We start from the raw sequence: 18,360 nt of genomic DNA, 5'->3' as shown, positions 1-18,360 counted from the left end.
GGATCTGAAGAGGAAATGCCCCCGCTCACCTCTGAGCTGTGGGTCGGAGGTGACGGTGGACGAGGGAACCTCCTGAAACCTGTGTGGCTGTGGGCACTGCAGCCCTGCGGTCCGGGCCCCCGTGTGCGCTTTCTGCTGTGTCTCGGCTGCCATGATGTACCAGACCAGCTGCCTCTCCCTGGGCCGTTTCAGAGCAAATCGAGCAAGAGCACTGTCTCCTCCAGCAGTAGGGCTGGGCTCTGGACGGCCTCCGCCTTCCGGTCTCCTGAAGGGGGTGTTTCGGGCGTATCGGTGGTTTCCTGAGCTGGCCCCACGGCTCTCCTCGCATCCCCCGTGCTGCCGGGTGGTGGGCCTGCCAGCCAGGCGGACGCTTCCCTGCGGAAGGGGCCCTGACCCCGAGAGATGGGGACGCGGTGTCGCTGCTCTTCCCTCCCCAGGGAGGTAGGTGACGGCGGGGCTCTCTGTCCCCAGCTGGCCGTCGCCTGCCCTGCTTTCGCGGTGGAGCCGGGCCCAGGGCGGAGGGGCCGCTGAGAAGCGTTCGTTCCCGTCCTCGCTTGGCTGTGACTTGGCCGCAGAACCGGGGCCCTTTAAGCTCTCTGTCGTCTTGGTTTACTTTTCTGTAAAATGAATGGGCTGGACTGGGCCAGGTGTCCTTCCGGCTCCTATCCACCACGTGGGCGCCACCGTGGTTCCTTGGCTGGTGACGCCCAGGCCACAGAGCCCTCTCCTGTGGTCGGGACTAATTCTATACTTGGCGCCCGGAGAGGAGGCCTCTACTCCAGGCCAGGGACGAAGGAGCCTGTCTTGACAGCCCACACAGAGCAATTGCTACCTGCCTTTTAATGTGTTTTTTTTTTTTTTGCGGGGGGGCGGGGGGCAGGGGAAGGAATGAAGGGGACTTGCTGAGATGTAAACATGAACATTGTTTGGGACTGTCCTTTCGGGACAAGCATCTGGAGTTGTCTACCCCGTTCAGGTGGAAGGGGCAGCAGCCCTGTCTATTTATTTGCCGTTTTCCACTCAGATCCACCTGTACCTGCGGGAAGCCAGCTGCGGTGCTCTCCACAGCTCCTGTTTGTCTCATGGGCGCAAGGGCCGTCCGGTGGGATAAGTAACTCAGCCCCTCTGGGGTGGGAAGGGTTTCTAGGCATCTGTCATAAGGGACAGCAGAGAGAAGCTTCCGGTTCGATAGCAAAATCTCTTCTCCCAGGGTCAGCAGAGGGCCCAGAGGGCTTCTCCACCAGCTCCCCTGGGTGCATCCACCATCATGTTTCCAAAATGGGCACCAGGATGTTCCGAGTCTCCACTGAGCTTAAGTGGACTTTGAATTCAAGAAAGAAAGGAGAGTGGCCTGAGAGGGCAGTCCTGGGAGCACGGGCATCTCTGTGATTCAGATAAATATCTGCCGCTTGGAAACGAAGCCTCATGGGGGCTAGAGCAGGAAAAGAGGGGCCATAATCACCCAGCCAGCCTCCGCCTGCCCAGCCCGGCAGAGACACACCATCCGTTCACTAGCTCCTGCCTGATGGACGTTTAACTGCCATTATTTGCATCCAAACTCAGAGGGAGCCCGTGGCTCTTAGCATTTCCCACAGTCATTCATCTTCAGGAAGTCCTGACAGCCAGGCAGGAATGATGGGGGCCTGGAGAAAGCACTCAATGGACCAGACCTTCCTAAATGCTCAGCCACGGCCAGGATCTGGGGATAGAATTCGGGTAGGTGGAAGGGCAGGTACATTTCTTATTTGTTTTGTCTTCCTCTGGTAGAACACTTGGCCAAGTCCATAAAAATCATGTCATTCTCTTTTTCATTATTTTGGAATAAAACTTCCCTGAAATAGCATTTTTTTGAATCGGACCTCTCATAACATCTTAATGAACGTAGCTATTTCCCGTCTGGAAAAAGACTCCTAATAGCAATGGAAATTGGGAACACCGTGTGGATGGTAAGGAAATTAGACCGTGGAGGAAACACTACTGCTAATACTGTGTGCGGGTGGTCCATCAGAACAAGTGCTCTAAGACTAGGGCTTTTCCTTCCGGCTTCCTGGGAAGCCTGAGGCCGGAGACAGGCAGAGGCCAGGAGCCCCTCCCGATGCGTGACGGCCTTCCTGGTGGTCCATGGCTGAAACACCCCGGTATCCATTAGGGCCCTACTCGTAGTTGCTGCGTGGCTTTAAAATGTGGTGTGATTTTAGCAGCTTGTCTGTTTTTCGTATTTGTTCATCAGAATTTTGGTTTGGTCCTTCAAAATACTGAGAGTTCGTAAAACATTTTGTAGTAGTTTTAAGACCCTTTATGGCACTCCCACGAAAGCTCTGGCGCCGTCTTTGCTCTCAGTGTCTATTCTCTGGCCGGACGCTGCACGGCACGAGCCGTGCGTTGAGGGAACCAGCACTCATGTTCTGAAGCCTCGCAGGCTGTGTAAGATGTATATGATTCTGTTTTTCTCCTCAGAGGAGAAAACACGTCTAGAAAGTTATTCAGTTTGTGGCAGAAAAGACAAGTAATACCTAACATTTGGACGGCACACTGTCAGGCTCCGTTCCAGGCACTTTACGTGGACAATCTCAGTGAGTCCTCCCAGTAACCCCAGGGAAGTTCGCACGTCATCTGTTCTACAGGTGTAGGAACAGAGGAGTTAACTTACCTAAGGTCACAAAGTGGCAGAGCTGGGACAGGATCGCAGGCAGCCCGCGCTGAGGTGGAGCCCCGGACCTTGTGGCTGGGACCCCGGCACCCAGCCTCCTCTGGACCCAACCCGTCTCGAGGATCAGAGGCCGTGGCTGGGGTCTGGGGCCCGGGTTCTGCGGGGCCACTTACTGTGCCGACCTGAGGCTCTCGGCCAGGTGTCTGGGGGCAGAGAAGCCTCAGAGAATGCGGGGCACGTGGGCCCTGCTGGGAGCTGCTGCAGCCCCGTCTCCCGCAGGCATGTCCAAGTGGGGGCGGTCACTGACGGCCATGACGTCCCACCTGTTCCTTTCCTTCCCTCTGTTGAGCACGTCTGCCAAGATGTGTTCATGGTGGGGGGATGGAGCTCAGCTGAGCGGGGCAGAGATCCCCCAGTACCTATCTTAAGGATGCAGTGATGCTTCACTTCCTACCCCTTGTTTCCTTCTCAACTCAGGGAGAGAAACGAGAGCAGAAGTGGGCCGTCAGTTGAAGAGAGGGGAGTGCAGGCGGGGAGGAGGCAGGATCCAGAGGCAGGAGCCGGGGCCTCGGCCGGGGAAGGGAGGCTGCCTGCACACGGGCCCTGCACTCGGCTGCAGCACCCTCGCCTGCCTGGCAGCCCAGGGGCTGCATTGCAGGTGACCCCATCCCCTCCTCGAGCTCCATCTGGCGTGCCCGCCCCCCCACCCCCCTCCGGCGGCCTGACGCATCCCCACAGACCCTGCTTGGCAGAAGCCGGGCCTGGCCTCCAGCTGCAGGGGCGGCGCAGGGCACAGCCTTCCTGGGAAGACCACAGAGACTTTTCCCCGGTGGTTGCCATTGTTGTGATTAATATGCCAGTAGCATAGGGCGACTTTGGGGGGAACCATGGAAAAGTAGCATCGCTTCAACCTTAGAAAGAATCTGCTGGGGAGGCTGCCACAGGAGCTGAACCACATCGGATCTGAAGTTTATGGGTCGTGTCATTCAGACATTTGACTGCACCCCGGGGAATTGCCTGCCCTCCAGGCTGTCCCTGCCTGGGGCCAGACACACCATTTCCACTTCCTCCGGGTGTAGAGCCTGGCAGTGGTCCGCACCACGTGCCGGCGGGCTACTCACGTGGCACTGACTGCTGGAGGGAGCCGCTCCGGAAGTGGGTGGGCGGCGTCTTCCTGCCCAGCCTCTTGAGCAGCCGGTCTCGCTCGTTGGTCCTGGGGGGCGGGGGGGACACATCGCACACGGTCAGTCCCTGGCCACGCAGACACCTCTCGAAGGTGCTCAGAGAAAGAATGGCTTTAGGTCGTAAGGTGAAACAGACCGGGAAAAGGCTGCCCCACGTCAAGGAGAACGTCCCGTTTCGCCAGCTGCCCCTGTATTTACAGCAGATGCTGCCTGGACGCCTCGAGAGCGGCTCCCTCCTCTGAAAACCGCTCTGTGTGCAGCCCGTGCCTACACGACCTTCAACCCTCGGAGCCCCACCTGCCTCCTGACGGAAGGGGACCAGGGCCCCCGCCTCCCGGGCAAGGAGTGAGCTGTTGCTCCGGTGAACGGAAAGCTTCCATGCCACCTGCCCCCCAGGCCTGGAGCCTCGCCTGGGTGCCCCAGGACCTGGCCAGAGAGTTTCCTTCTGCAGAACCTGATGCTTATCTTGAACCACAATGAAAACCAAGGTGAGTTTTCTTTGAAAACACAAGCATTAGGCGTTCTTCCTGCCTCTCCTGAAATGATCCCTCCCTCCAAGGCTGCTGCTGCTCTGGGGCAATACGGAGATTCTCCCTAGAGGACGGCTGGGCTTTACTACCAACCAGAGGTGGGCGGGTTGGGAAATGCTCGAGAACGGCCCCGATTTCCTGCTGCTGGGGTGTCACCGGCCTCGCCCCCAGCAGACTGCGGTGTACAGCGTTGGCCGGCACCCTCTGTAACGGCTGAACTGTACCCCTCCAGAGCACACCCGCAGGAGCCCTAACCCTCCAGGGTCTCAGGATGGGGCTGGATTACGAGATGAGGCCTTTAAAGATCGGATGAAGTTCACATGAGGTCACTGGGTTGGCCCTAATCCAGTCTAACTGGGGTCCTCATGAGGAGAGGAGATGAAGGCGCACACACACACGTGGAGGGACGGCCATGTGAGAACACAGGGAGAAGACGGCCTTCACGTGCAAGCGGAGGAGGGAGGCCTCGGAAGGAACCAGCCCTGGAACACCCGGCCTCCAGAACCATGAGAAAATACACCTGTGCTGTTTCAAGCACGGCCGTGCGGCACGTTGCCACGGCAACGCGTACACCCCCCCCCCCCCCCCCCCCCCCGCTCTGCCGTCTGTGGGCACGTGAGGGCACGGACGTTGGAAGAGCTGCAGTCGTCTGTGGCCCAAAGCCCCCCCCCAGCCCGTCCAGGCCTGAGCCCAGGGTCCGCTTCACGCTCCCCCGAGGGCCTTAGGGGAGCAGGGCCCCCCGGCTGCTCTCAACAGTCCTAGGAGCCCAAGTTCACTGTGCCCTTGGGCTTGTGCAAGAGAGCAGCTTCTGATCATCTTGGTTGAAAGAACAAGGTTGAATTCCTCACCGGCTCAGGGCAGCCCAGCCTCCCCACCTTGGGAGGATGGCGGACGGCTGATGAGAACACACTTTCCCCTCACACTGCGTCCCCTCCCTCTCACCTTCCTTCCTTCCAGGGGCCACCTGAGCCACCCTGGGCCTTCCGAACCACGGCCCGCAGGCAGGTGCAGATGCGCTGTGCTCGTGTGGCCGCCTGACGTCTGCAGCTCCCGTGCTGGCCGCCCTCAGGGCCGCCCTCCCCGTGTGACCCGCACCGGCCACGGTTCCCGCACAGAAGCACTGCCGGGCAGCTCCGAGCCCAGGTGAGAGGGGCTCCCTGAGGCCCTCCCCGCTGGGACCTGGGTGAGATGAAGGCGTATCTCCCCAGGAACTGAGGGGACCGACTGGGCGCTCCACCCCGCCTCTCCTGGACCCTCCGACGTTTCAGGTGCAGAAGGTCCTCCTCGCGACGGCGCTCGTGAGGACTTTACAGAGCCACCGACGGGAAGGGCTCTCTGAGACCACGCATCCTGGTCTCTCGCTGGGCGGCTGAGGAAACAGCCTCAGCCCCACCAAAGACAAAGGGCACAGGGCAGGGTAGACATCTCTAATTCCCGCGTGGCACGGCGTATGCTTTTCTCTTTTTTATAATGAAATATTCAAACACAGAAACTAGCACAGTGAACGTCCACCAACCTGCTCAGCGTTAGCCAACGACGGCACCACCCTTTGACCCTGCTGTGTCTTGCAGCCCTTCCTCCCATGTGGGGAGGGGGACGTGGGGCCAAGGAGACATGTCCACCGAGAGCCCACACCTGCCCCCAGCCCAAGTACGCGAGACCTTACAAGTCCCTGCCCACTGATGCCCAAGCTGGCATCCAAGGCCAACCTGAACCCCTCGCTAGCTCCGTCTCCCTAGAGGTAGACCACACAGCCAGGGTCCGTGCTCTGGGGGCTGGGGGGTGGCTATTACAACTTGCACACACTCAGACATAGCCTCCACTTGTACTCTTGTACCATGTCCTGCGAGTGTTGGAAAAGCTGAAGCTAGCAAGGGGTATAAGAATAACATTTACCATTTAGAGCATTCTATTATGTATAGGTGGTTTGAAAGCCATCTACTCACAAAGACATAGGAGAAAGTGAAGAAACGCAATCAGATATTTACTTTGGTTAATTCTGGTTAATGAGACGAAAAGAAAAGAGTACAGATTAGCACAGGGAAATGAGATTTGGGTTTTAAAAAAAAGAACTCTTGACAAAATACTACAAACCGAATTCAGCAGTATAATGAAAGGATTACACAACCTTACCAAATAGAATTTATCCCAGTATTGCAAGGGTGATTCAACATACAAAAAGCAATTAATGTGATACGCCACATTAATAGAATGAAAGAAGAATATCAATGACCATCTAAATTAGTGCAGAAAAATCTTTTGACAAAATCCAACACACTTTCATAATAAAAATACTCAGCAAACTAAGACGGGAAGGGAAGTTCCTCCACATAACAGAGCATTTATGAAAAACCCACAACTGACAACATACTCAATAGTGAAAGACTGAAAGCTGTCCCTATGATCAGGAACAAGACAAGGATGCCTGCTTTTACCACTTCTACTCAACGAATTTACCAGAAGTGCTAACTAAAGCAATCAGGCAAGAGTCCAACAGTCTTTTTTTTTTTTTTTTTGCAGAAACAAATATTTATCCTATGATTCATAGGGAATTACAAGGGACCCCAGATAGCCAAAACAATCCTGGAAAAATAACACCACAATTACAGGACTTATACTTCCTGATTTCAAGATTTAATATAAAACTACAGTAATAAAAATAGTGTGGTACTGGCAACAGGATACACATATAAATCACTGTAATGTAGTTTAGAGTCTAGCAAGAAACCCGTACATCTATGGTCTGCTGACTTTTGGCTAGGTAGAGAACCCAGACCATTCATGAGGAGAGAAAAGTCTGTTCAGCATATAGGTCTGGAGTAACTGGATTTCCACACTGAAAAGAGTGAGGTTGACCCCTTACCTGCAATCACATACAAAAGGTAGCTCAAAATGGATCGAAGACCCAAAATATAAGAGCTAAAACCACGTAGATGTTTACGACCTTGAATTTGGCAATGTTTCTTAGATATGACACTCAAAGCATAGGCAACAAAAGGAAAAAATAGATAAATCGGACTTCATCAAAATCAAAAACCTTTGTGAATCAAGACATTATCAAGAATCAAGACATTATCAAGAAAGTGAACAAACAACCTAATCAAAAACTGGGCAGTAAAGCAATTATACTCCAATAAAGATGTTAAAAGAAAAATGGGCAGAACACCTAAACAGACATTTCTCCAAAGACGACGGATGTCCAAAAAGCACACGAAAAGATGCTCCACATCGCTAATTATTAGGGAAATACAAATCAAAACCACAATGAGATTTCACCTCACACTGGTCAGAATGGCCATCATCAAAAAATCTAGAAGCAATAAATGCTGGAGAGGGTGTGGAGAAAAGGGAACCCTCGTATACTGCCAGTGGGAATGTAAATTTGTACAACCATTATGGAGGGCAGTATGGAGGGGCCTTAAAAAACTATAGAAGAGTACCACTTGATCCAGCAATCCCACTCCTGGGCATATATCTGAAGAAAACCATAATTCGAAAAGATACATACACACCAATGTTCATTGCAGCAATGTTTACAGTAGCCAAGACATGGAAGCAACCTAAATGTCCTTCGACAGAGGAAGGGATAAAGATTGGTACATATACACAGTGGAATATACTCAGCCATAAAAGAGGAACGAAATAATGCCATTTGCAGCAACACGGATGGACCTGGAGATTATCATACTAAGTGAAGTCAGAGAAAGACAAATACATGCTATCACTTATATGTGGAATCTAATAAAAATGATACAAATGAACTTATTTACAAAACAGAAACAGACTCACAGATCTCGAAATCAAACTTATGGTTACCAAAGGGGAAACATGGGGGGAAGTGACAGGAGTTTGGGATTGACATATACACACTACTATATATAAAACAGGTAACTAAGAAGGACTTACTGGAATGGCACAGGGAACTCTACTCAATATTCTGTAATAACCTATATGGGAAAAGAATCTGAAAACGAATGGATATGTATATATGTACAACTGATTCACTTTGCTGTACACCTGAAACTAACACAACATTGTAAATCAACTAGACTCCAATAAAAATTTTTTAAAAAGGGAAAAGACAACCATACAATGAAAGTATTTACAAATCATATAGCGGTTAAGGGTCTAGAATCCAGAATATATCAATAATCCCAACAACTCAACATCAGAAAGACAGACAAACCAAATCAAAAACAGGCAAAGTATTTGGATACATTATCCGAAGAAGAAACCCAACGTCCAACAAGCACATGAAAAGATAGTCAACATCGTTAGGGAAATGCAGGTCAAAACCACAAAGAAATGGCACTGAACATCTACTAGGATGGCTATAAGTGAAACGGGAACAGATAATAACAGGTATTGGGGAGGATGTGGAGACACTGGAAGCCTAGCACGTTACTGGTGTGTCTGTAAAATGGTGCAGCCACTGTTCTTCAATAACTTCAACATGGAATTACTGTCTCACCTAGCAATTCCACTCCTAGGTCACATTAGCCAAAAGAACTGAAAACGGACTCAGACACTTGTACACCAGTATCTAGAGCAGCATTATTCACAACAGCCAAAAGACGAAAACAATCCAGACATCAATTGGTGAATGGATAAAGTGTGGTCTGTCCATACAATGGAAAATTATCCAGCCACAAAAAGGAACAAAGTACTGACACATGCGCAACACAGAAAAACCTTGAGAACCTCACGATGAGTGAAAGAAGCCAACGCCGTAGGCTGCGTCTTGCACGGTTCCACTCATATGAAACGTCTGGAACAGGCAAATACACAGAGAATGAGTGTTGGTTTCCGGGGAGCGCACGGCCTGCTCGGAGCGTCCGAGGTTTCCTTTCAGGGAGACGCAAATGTTCTGGAACTAGACAGGGGTGACGACTGCACAACATCATGAAGGTACTAAATGCCACTGAACTGTACTCTTTAAAACGGTAAATCTTATCCGTAGGATGGATACACAAGGTCCCACTGCAGAGCACAGGGAACTACATTCAGTACCCTGTGATAAACCGTGATGGAAAGGAATATGAAAAAGAGTGTATATATGTGTGTAACGGAATCACTGCTGTTCAGCAGAATTTAACACAACATTGTAAATCAGCTATACTTCAATAAAATTTAAAAAAATAAAAATTAAACGGAAGGACTGGGTCCTGAATTGGAGGTAAATTCCCTCCCATCACCTGAATGGTTGGTAACGATGTCATCTTCATGGTCTGTTTCTCCGATGGTGGGGATGGAGTTCAGTGCTTGCTCTGACCTTTCTCCATCCCAGCTTAGGCATGGATGCTGCCTGAGATCTGTCCCCCCATATGGAAGGTGCAGGTAAACACCGGTGATAGTGGTGAGAGCCCATCTCAGGCAGCCCCTTAAGGCAGGCTCTGCTGAGAAGCCAGCGCCTCTCCAGGGAAGTGGTTGGTGCGCTCCCGTCTAAAAGAACGAGCAGCGAGCGTTATTCGCGAGAATAATAAACTTTTACGTCCGCATTTCTGTCAGGAGGCTGTTCCTGCTAAAATCACACGTGCGTAACTGGCACAGAGCAGAGCATGGAGAATATAGCAAATAATTACAAGTCTGTTTTTTGGTCTTGTCCGTAGTTACAGCTGGTAGGGATCACAGCTGACACCACAAAGCAGCCAAAAACAAAGAGGTATTTTTAGAAACTTACTGTTAAATGACTGCTGGATGGTCTTCAAAACATAAATCTGACAAGTTTCTCAAGATAAAAGCTAATCAAAGTCCCTGTTCCTTCAAGTAGGGCCAGACACCTACCAGGCTATCAGACTGCTGAAATTCTAACCCACTTTTTTTTTTTTTTTTTTTTTTTTTTTTTTGCGTTACGCGGGCCTCTCACTGCTGTGGCCTCTCCCGTTGTGGAGCACAGGCTCCGGACGCGCAGGCTCAGCGGCCACGGCTCACGGGCCCAGCCGCTCCGCGGCACGTGGGATCTTCCCGGACCGGGGCACGAACCCGCGTCCCCCTCATCGGCAGGCGGACTCTCAACCACTGCGCCACCAGGGAGGCTCTAACCTACTTTAAAAAAAATAATAAATTTATTTATTTTATTTTATTTTTGGCTGCTTTGGGTCTTTGTTGCTGTCTGTGGGCTTTCTTTAGTTGTGGCAAGTGGGGGCTACTCTTCGTTGTGGTGGCTTCTCGTTGCGGAGCATGGGCTCTAGGTGCGTGGGCTTCAGTAGTTGTGGCACATGGGCTCAGTAGTTGTGGCTCACAGGCTCTAGAGCACAGGCTCAGTAGTTGTGGTGCATGGGCTTAGTTGCTCCATGGTATGTGGGATCTTCCCGGACCAGGGCTCGAACCCGTGTCCCCTGCATTGGCAGGCGGATTCTCAACCACTGCACCACCAGGGAAGCCCCTCTAACCCACTTTTAAAGATCTCTAGGGAATGAGACTTCATAGCCTCAGTTGGTAACTTACATTACTCATTATAATCTGAACATTAGGAAATGAGAAACTTTGGGCTCAACACATTCCAGACCTGCCCAGGCCTCTGAGGATGAGAAAAAAACAAAACAAAACAAAACCCTCACCTTAGTTATGTAATGAGGCAAAATAGCAAGAATAAAACAAATCAGAATAGCTTTTCCAGCCTAAGATTCCAATAAGATGGGTGTTCTACCCTGGAGGTAGGAGCCCTTCATAAATTCTATTCTATGAGATGGTAGTAAATGATTCTCCCCCTGAGTTGCCTCTGAGGTATTGGGGGGGGGCACCCATATGGGAGATGCCACCCTGGGCCCCTGAACCTTCAGGAACCGCAGAGAGCAGGGGGGAGGAGTCCCTGTGAGTGGAGATTCCCAGAAAACACCAACACAGCTCTGTGTGTCCCTCTGGAGGACTTGTCCTCAGACAGGGACCAGGTCGTATGGCTTCTCTGCGTTTTCACAGTGTCCGCCCTGGCTGAGAACAGGGCACAAGGTGACACACACAAAACCGCGCTTGTGCTGTGCACTGCTGGTTTGGACCGTGACTCGCTATCTTACTCCTGTGTCTCCATCAGTGGATCCTGCACCGTGTGTCTGTGTCTGTCCACACGGCTCAGCAGTGAGCTCAGGACAGCAGTTTCCCAACAGTAGCCGAGAAAATTCCTCTTTACCAGAGAAATTCTTCTTTAAAAATGACAGAATAGGGACAGCATCCTAATTCTCTTCGAGAGGAGGGAAGCCCCCTCCAAATTCTGGACAACATTGTGAGCAAGAATTAAAGCAGCTCCGTGGCCTTTACAGAGGCAGGACGTTGTATTTAGTTAAGAAAAGAATTCAGATTGCGTGGGACAGTTGGAGGACAGTCTGGCTGAGGACAGGACAGCATCCAAGGTTAACTAATTTCATACAAATTCCATTCCCCAAATAAAAAGGCAGATTCCTGTAGTCCTCCCTGGCCTCAAGTCTCCTCTATCAAAACTGGGAATTGGAGGGAAGAAAGCCCTGTCTTAGCACAGTGATTTTCTTCTCTTCTAGACAAGGCTTTGGAAAGTGGGGCAAGGGGACCATTCTGGGTGTTGGAAGAAATCTCCTTCTCGTACAGTGTGGACTGGGTGATTTCCTGCCAAAAAGAAGACCAAGGAGTGGTAGTACCAAATTAGGCCGTGACTCTGACAGGGGAAGCAGCAGATCTGCAGCCTCAAAAATAGGTGGGGTCTCTGTCTGTTGACAACCACCCCTGGCTCAGAACACAGGTGGTGTGTGTATGAGGTAACTGCGCTGATTGACGGACTGCCCTGCCCAGGAAGACTTTAACACAGAGAGAGGCAGGGGACACTGAAAAGATCCAAAAGCAACGACAGATACACGTAACCCTTTCCCACTGTGCCTGCTAGTGATGTGGTAATGCACGTAAACCGGTGAGCAGTGAGGTTAGGAGGAAAGTCCAAAAAAAAAAAAAAAAATAGACGCTAGCAGCCAGCAACTACACTGTCCTTTCACCTGAAACAGCAACTTAGGTAAAACTGGCAAAATGGCTTCTCCTGAAAATGAGAACTGCATTACTATAATCTATATACTTCTAAAAGGTTAAAAAAGAAATTAAAGAAAAATTCCTGTCCGGAGAGACTTCTGCTTCCAAGATGGAGTAGATGTATGTTCTCTCTTCCTCCTGTTAAGTACAACTGACAGCCCTGGACTCGACACGTAAAACAAATATACAGGTGGAGATGGAGAACCGCAAAGGTGGAGGTAGGAAGGAAGACCAGCTACGAACCTTGGAGCATGAGAAACCCGAGTTTTCTTTTGGCTTGTAGATTCCAGACTTGAAGCGGAAAAGCCTGGTGACCCAGAAATGCCCCGGGGGCGCAGCCAAAGAAGCCCAGGAAGAAAGCCCTCTTCTCGTCAGCCAAAGGAGCAGGAAAGCGGCAGCCTCGTAAGACAAAAAACTTTCAGACCGTAATCACTCTGCTCCAGCCAAACACCCCAGAAAAAACTGTGGCTCCACTCCCATCCGTGCCAGCAAAGACCAAGTGGGGAGACTAGATGTCCACCCTCACAAGGCTGCTACATGGTGCCCCAGAGCCCCTACTGAGGTGGTGACAGAGGAGGCCAGATAGGAACCTGGGACTTTCACCCCTGCCAGCTGATGATGAGGCCTCTGGTACCCTGTGGTGTCAGCAGAGATGTCAGGAGATGCATGGGGAGAATGGACTTCCGTCCTTCCTCTCCTCACTGGGGCGGTATCAGAAGAGGCCTAATGGAGAAGCAGGACTTTCAGCCTTCCTCAGTAGTGACAAGGCCACACCCATACCTCTGACCCCTCCCCACCCCCTGCAGTGTCAGTGGAGACCACGTGAAGAGCAGGAATTCTCACCCCCACTCTGCAGGCATCAGCACAGACCAAGTAGGGGATCTGGATTACCTCTACCTAGCAGGAGAGAGCCTGCCGTAAAATCCAGAGTCACATAACATAATACCCAAATGTCCAGGTTTTATTTGAAAGCTGTTATACCAAGAACCAAGGAGACTTAAAACTGAATGTAAAGAAAAATCAATAGACACCAATGTCAAGATAACAGATATGGTGGAATAATCCGGCCAAGACTTTAAAAACAGCCACGATAAAAATGCTTCAGTGAACAATTACGAACATGCTAAAAGCAAATGGAAAGAAAAGAAGAAAGGCTCAGCAAGGAAACAGAAGGTATAAGAAGAACCAGTTGTAAATTTTGGAACTCAAAACTACAATAACTGAAATTAAAAGCTTAGTGGATGGGCTATCTTGATGGCAGGGTAGAGGGGACAAAGGAAATAATCAGTGAACTGGAAGACAGAACCGTAGCAATGATCCAATCTGAGTAACAGAAACAAAATAGCCTGAAGGAAAAATTAGCAGAGTCTCAGGGACCTGTGGGAATATAACAGGCAACGTAACACTCATGTCTTCAGAGTCCCGGAAGGAGAGGAGAAAGAGGATGGGGCTGAAAAAGCACTCCAAGTACTAAAGGGTGAAAACTTCCCAAATTTGGTGAGATCGCTAATCCTGCAGATTCAAGAAGCCACATGAATCCTAACTAGGATAAATCCAGGCCAAGACAGGTTGTAATTAAACTTCTGAAAACTAAAGACAAAGAAAAGGTCTTCAAAGCAGCCAAAGAGAAATGACACTTTACCTACAGTGGAAAACCAGTTTGAACGACAATGGATTTCTCGTCAGAAATCACTGAGGCCAGAAGTGGCATATTTTTCAAGTGCTGAAGGAAAACCGTCAACTCAGTGAAAAATATCTCTCAGGAATGAAGAAGACATCAAGACATTCTCAGATGGAAAGAAAACTAAGAGAGTCTGTCACCAACAAAACCACCCTATAGGGCTTCCCTGGTGGCGCAGTGGTTGGGAATCTGCCTGCCAATGCAGGGGACACGGGTTCGAGCCCTGGTCTGGGAAGATCCCACATGCTGCGGAGCAACTAGGCCTGTGAGCCACAACTACTGAGCCTGTGCGTCTGGAGCCTGTGCTCCGCAGCGGGAGAGGCTGGGATAGTGAAAGGCCCGCACACCGCGATGAAGAGTGGCCCCCGCTTGCCACAACTAGAGAAAGCCCTCGCACAGAAACGAAGACCCAATACAGCCAAAAACAAACAAATAAATAAATAAATAATCCTTCCAAAAAAACACACCATCCTATAAGAATTTCTAAAGAAAGTTCTAAAAACCAAAAGGGAATAATAAAAGAAGGAATTTTTGGAACATCAGGAAAGAAGAAAGAACATGGTAAGCGAAACTATGGGTAAATACAATGGGCTTTCCCTTTCCTCTTAAATTCTCCAAATTAAGTCTGACTAGTTAAAGCAAAAATTACATACTGTCTGATGTGGGTCTAAATATGTGTAGAGAAAATATTTAAGAAAATTATACATGTGGGTGGGTTAAGAGCTATAACAGGAGGTAAGGTTTTCTGTATTTCATTCAAATTGGTAATATGACAGCACCAGTACACTGTGATTAGTTATGTATATATAACACCTAGAACAACCAGTAAAAAAGCTATACTGTGAGACACACTAAAAAACACAACAGATAAGTAAAAACAGAGTCCTAAAAAATGTGCACATAAGGGCTTCCCTGGTGGTGCAGTGGTTGAGAGTCCGCCTGCCGATGCAGAGGACATGGGTTCGTGCCCTGGTCTGGGAGGATCCCACATGCTGCGGAGTGACTGGGCCCGTGAGCCATGGCCACTGAGCCTGCGCGTCCGGAGCCTGTGCTCCGCAACAGGAGAGGCCACAACAGTGAGAGGTCTGCGTACTGCCAAAAAAAAAAAAAAAGCAGCACATAACACACGAAAAGGAAGAAAAAAGAAAACAGAGAAATGAAAAACAGAGCAAACAGAAAACAAAAGATAAAATGGTAAACTAAGCCCCAACATACTAATAATACATTAAATATAAATGCTTTAAATATACCAATTAAAAGACACAGCCTGGCAGAGTGGATCACAAAACATGACCCAGCGATTATAACATGCTGTCTTCAAGAAACTCACTTCAAATATATTGCTATAGGAAGACAGAAAATAAAAGGATGGAAAAAGATACATCACATGAATATTAACCAAAGGAAAGCAGGAGTAACTATATTAACATCAGATAAAGTAGACTTCAGAGCAAAGAAAAATTACCAGACAGTGAAAGACATTATGTAATAACAAAAAGGTCCGTCTACCCAGAACACACAGCAATCCTAAACGTCTATGCACCAAGCAACAGAGCTGCAAAACGTGTGAAGCCAAAACTGATAAAACTGAAAGAAATAAACTCACAATTATAGGTGAATCAGTCAATATTCCTCTCAGCAGTTGATAGCACAGATAAAATAAGCAAGGAAAAAACTCACATGATCATATCAGTTGATACAAATTAAAACCACAGTGAGCTATTATTACACAACTATCACAATGGTTAACATAAAAAAAGTGACAGTACCAGATGCCTGCAAGGGCCTGGAAAACTGGATCACTCAGACATTACTGGTGGGGATGTAAAGTGGGATCCTCCCGGACCGGGGCACGAACCCGCGTCCCCTGCACCGGCAGGCGGACTCTCGGCCACTGCGCCACCGGGGAAGCCCCTGTATTTCTTATAACTGCATGTGAAGCTGCAATTCTCTCCAAATAAAAAGTTTAAATGAAAAAAACAATCCTTCTCAGTTTTATGCATTCGCTCCTGTTTCGTGTTTGTCTGCACTTACCCTTTCTAAGCAGTTGGGAGAAGGGGACATCTCGGAGCTGCGTTAGAGGGGTGGGAGGCCCTCCTCCAGCTCCTGCCCGCCCTGCCCCAGAGAGAGGCCGGCCACCTCCGCAGAGCCGTCTGACCTCGTTAGCAAGCAGGCGAGGTCGAGTCTGAATGACAGCCCCAGGCACATATGGAAACCATTCCCGCATCCCAGGACTTGCAGTGAGGTAGGAGGCTCCTCTCGAACGGAGCTGAGCTCCGTAGCCCAGTCGGAGAGCCCATGGAGAGGTCAGGTCAGAGTCGTGGGGCTGTTAGGAACAGATAAATTAGCAGGGGCACCCGGCTGACCCAGAGAGGCCTCGGGGAAAGGCCGTGTGGGTGGGTTGAAGAGCCCCAGGTGTAATGGAACAAGTCAGGAGTGGTCCGGGCTCAGTGCGTTTCCTGACGGGTCATCTGGGGAAAGGACAAGCCCGAGCAGGACCACAGCGGTGAAGCACCACGCTCATCAGGAAGATGCAGCTTGACGAGCAGAAAGTTCTGTTTCCGCCCACTGGACTGGCCTCTTACCTACTCAAAATCATACGCTGAAGGACCCAGGCTTCCTCTCAAACCCAGCTTCCCACCAGCCCTCCCCTCCCTCCCTCCCTCCCTCTGCTCCGGCCGCATGGCCTTCTGGCCGTTCCTGGAACACACTGGATAGCTTCCCACCCCAGGGCCTTTGCACTGCTTTCTCTCTGCCTCCCAGCCGGCTCCCTCCCCCAGTTCACCAAGAGCAGCCCCTGCACCGGTCGCAGGAGAATCCTCTCCTCTCTCTGCACCATCCCCCGCTTTATCTTCATCCCACTTTCCCCTAAGTTTAGGAATTGAAATCTCAGGACGCGTGATCACGAACAGCCGACTGGGCTTGAAGCGACGGCCAGTCAACAGTCTCCTTGCTTTGCTTCCCCTCCTCCGGGTACAGGTCTCTCCCCAGCTCCACTGCTGGTTCGCTGCTGCCCGACTCGAATTGCTTTTTGCTCAAATAAACTCTTAAAATTTTAAAAATAGGCTTCAGTTTTCCCTTTTTGTAGGACGGTATGCGAATGTGATGAAGGAGGCAACAAGCGAGCTCGGGAGGGTGGAAAGAATGTTTACAGAAAGGCAGCAGTGATTCCTGAGGTGTTTGATGGTTGCGGGTAACAACTGGAGGATGGACTGACGTCGCACAGGGTGCCGGAGAGAAGCCCTGGGAGACTGAAGCCACGTAGCAAGGGTGGATTTTCAACAGTGAAGCCTGCTGGGCTGGAGCCTCAATTTCCCGAGGGAATAGCCGGCAGCTGTGTCACGTAAAATACTGGAAATTAAACGGGCCTCGACGAAGTAGCCAATATATGAAGGTTAAGATGTGGGGATAAGGACTTAACAGTATTTTTAAAATCAATTAAATTCCTTGAATGTGAACTTGCCCTTAAATGAAAAATAAAATTTGCCTTTTAAAACTTAAGAAGATTTGAAGCAAGTTTGGAACCACTGGTATCTCTCATGACAGTTATTTTGTTTGGAAGCAGCAAACTTTCCAGTAGGCCCATGAAGCTGCAAATTAATTACAACAGAATGACTTTCCCCCACCATTGCCCCTCTTTTCCTAGCATCCCCTCCAATACGCACAGGGTCAGGGTCTGGGCAGTGAACACCCGACTTCACCAATTTCAAATCAGCATCCAAACAAACAACAACTCAGAGCTGGCCAAGAGTTCCCCCGACCCAGCTCTCGAAGTAATTAAAGAAAGATGAGCTTCTCTACCGATTAACCTCCCAAACGCTAATCAGAGACGATCAAGGTTGAGGCGCAGCCTGTCCTCTGTTCTCGGGCGTCTCGCGGAGCCAGGGCTCCCGGGAGGACGCAGGGCCGCGGCCGCTGCCTCCCTGCTGATGGGTGGGAAGGACAGTCAACTCTCCCGATACGAATGAGCGAGGACGCCGTGCAGTCTAAGCCTCAGGTGTGTGTCTGCAGGACTTCAGGCCACGGGCGAGTCACTCCTTGTTCAGCCCAGCCCGTGGAGAGAGCTGGAGGACTTCGGGAAAGTGGCTTTTAAGTGACAACACTTGATTCACGGTCTTGAGGTGCCTACAGCCCGTCCTGGAACCAGGTGGGGCGCGGGAAGGAGACGTCACGAAGGGGGACGCGCTTGTGGTTCTGAGTCCCCTGGACTCCAGCTGGGCCACCACCGGCACGTGGGAGAATCTCCTCGAGTCCTCCTCCGCCATAACCCCCGTGGAGGAGGGGACAGTGGCAACAAGTCCCGGAGAGACTCAGGAGAAGCCACGAGCT

The 18,360-nt window shown here is 50.3% G+C and overlaps 1 protein-coding gene and 1 long non-coding RNA gene across 7 annotated transcripts in view; one reads left to right on the top strand and one right to left on the bottom strand.

Moving 5' to 3' along the window:
- The window catches only part of ATP8A2 (ATPase phospholipid transporting 8A2), a 516,648-nt gene that overhangs the window by 7,371 nt on the left and 490,917 nt on the right, over nucleotides 1-18,360 (bottom strand). For all 6 annotated transcript variants that reach the window (XM_067016712.1, XM_067016711.1, XM_067016707.1 and 3 more), the window contains one exon: nucleotides 3,772-3,863. In XM_067016712.1, the coding sequence (XP_066872813.1) occupies nucleotides 3,772-3,863 (92 nt within the window). The remainder of the gene's footprint in view (nucleotides 1-3,771; nucleotides 3,864-18,360) is intronic.
- LOC136792807 (uncharacterized) lies at nucleotides 4,040-5,795 on the top strand. Its single transcript, XR_010837263.1, has 2 exons — nucleotides 4,040-4,322; nucleotides 5,322-5,795. It is a non-coding gene; the product is annotated as an uncharacterized lncRNA (long non-coding RNA).

The sequence above is a fragment of the Kogia breviceps genome, chromosome 16, assembly GCF_026419965.1.
Source record: "Kogia breviceps isolate mKogBre1 chromosome 16, mKogBre1 haplotype 1, whole genome shotgun sequence".
Classification (NCBI taxonomy): Eukaryota; Metazoa; Chordata; class Mammalia; order Artiodactyla; family Physeteridae; genus Kogia; species Kogia breviceps.
The sequence above is the reverse complement of the archived record's forward strand: the minus strand, read 5'-3'. Positions and strand labels throughout refer to the sequence as shown.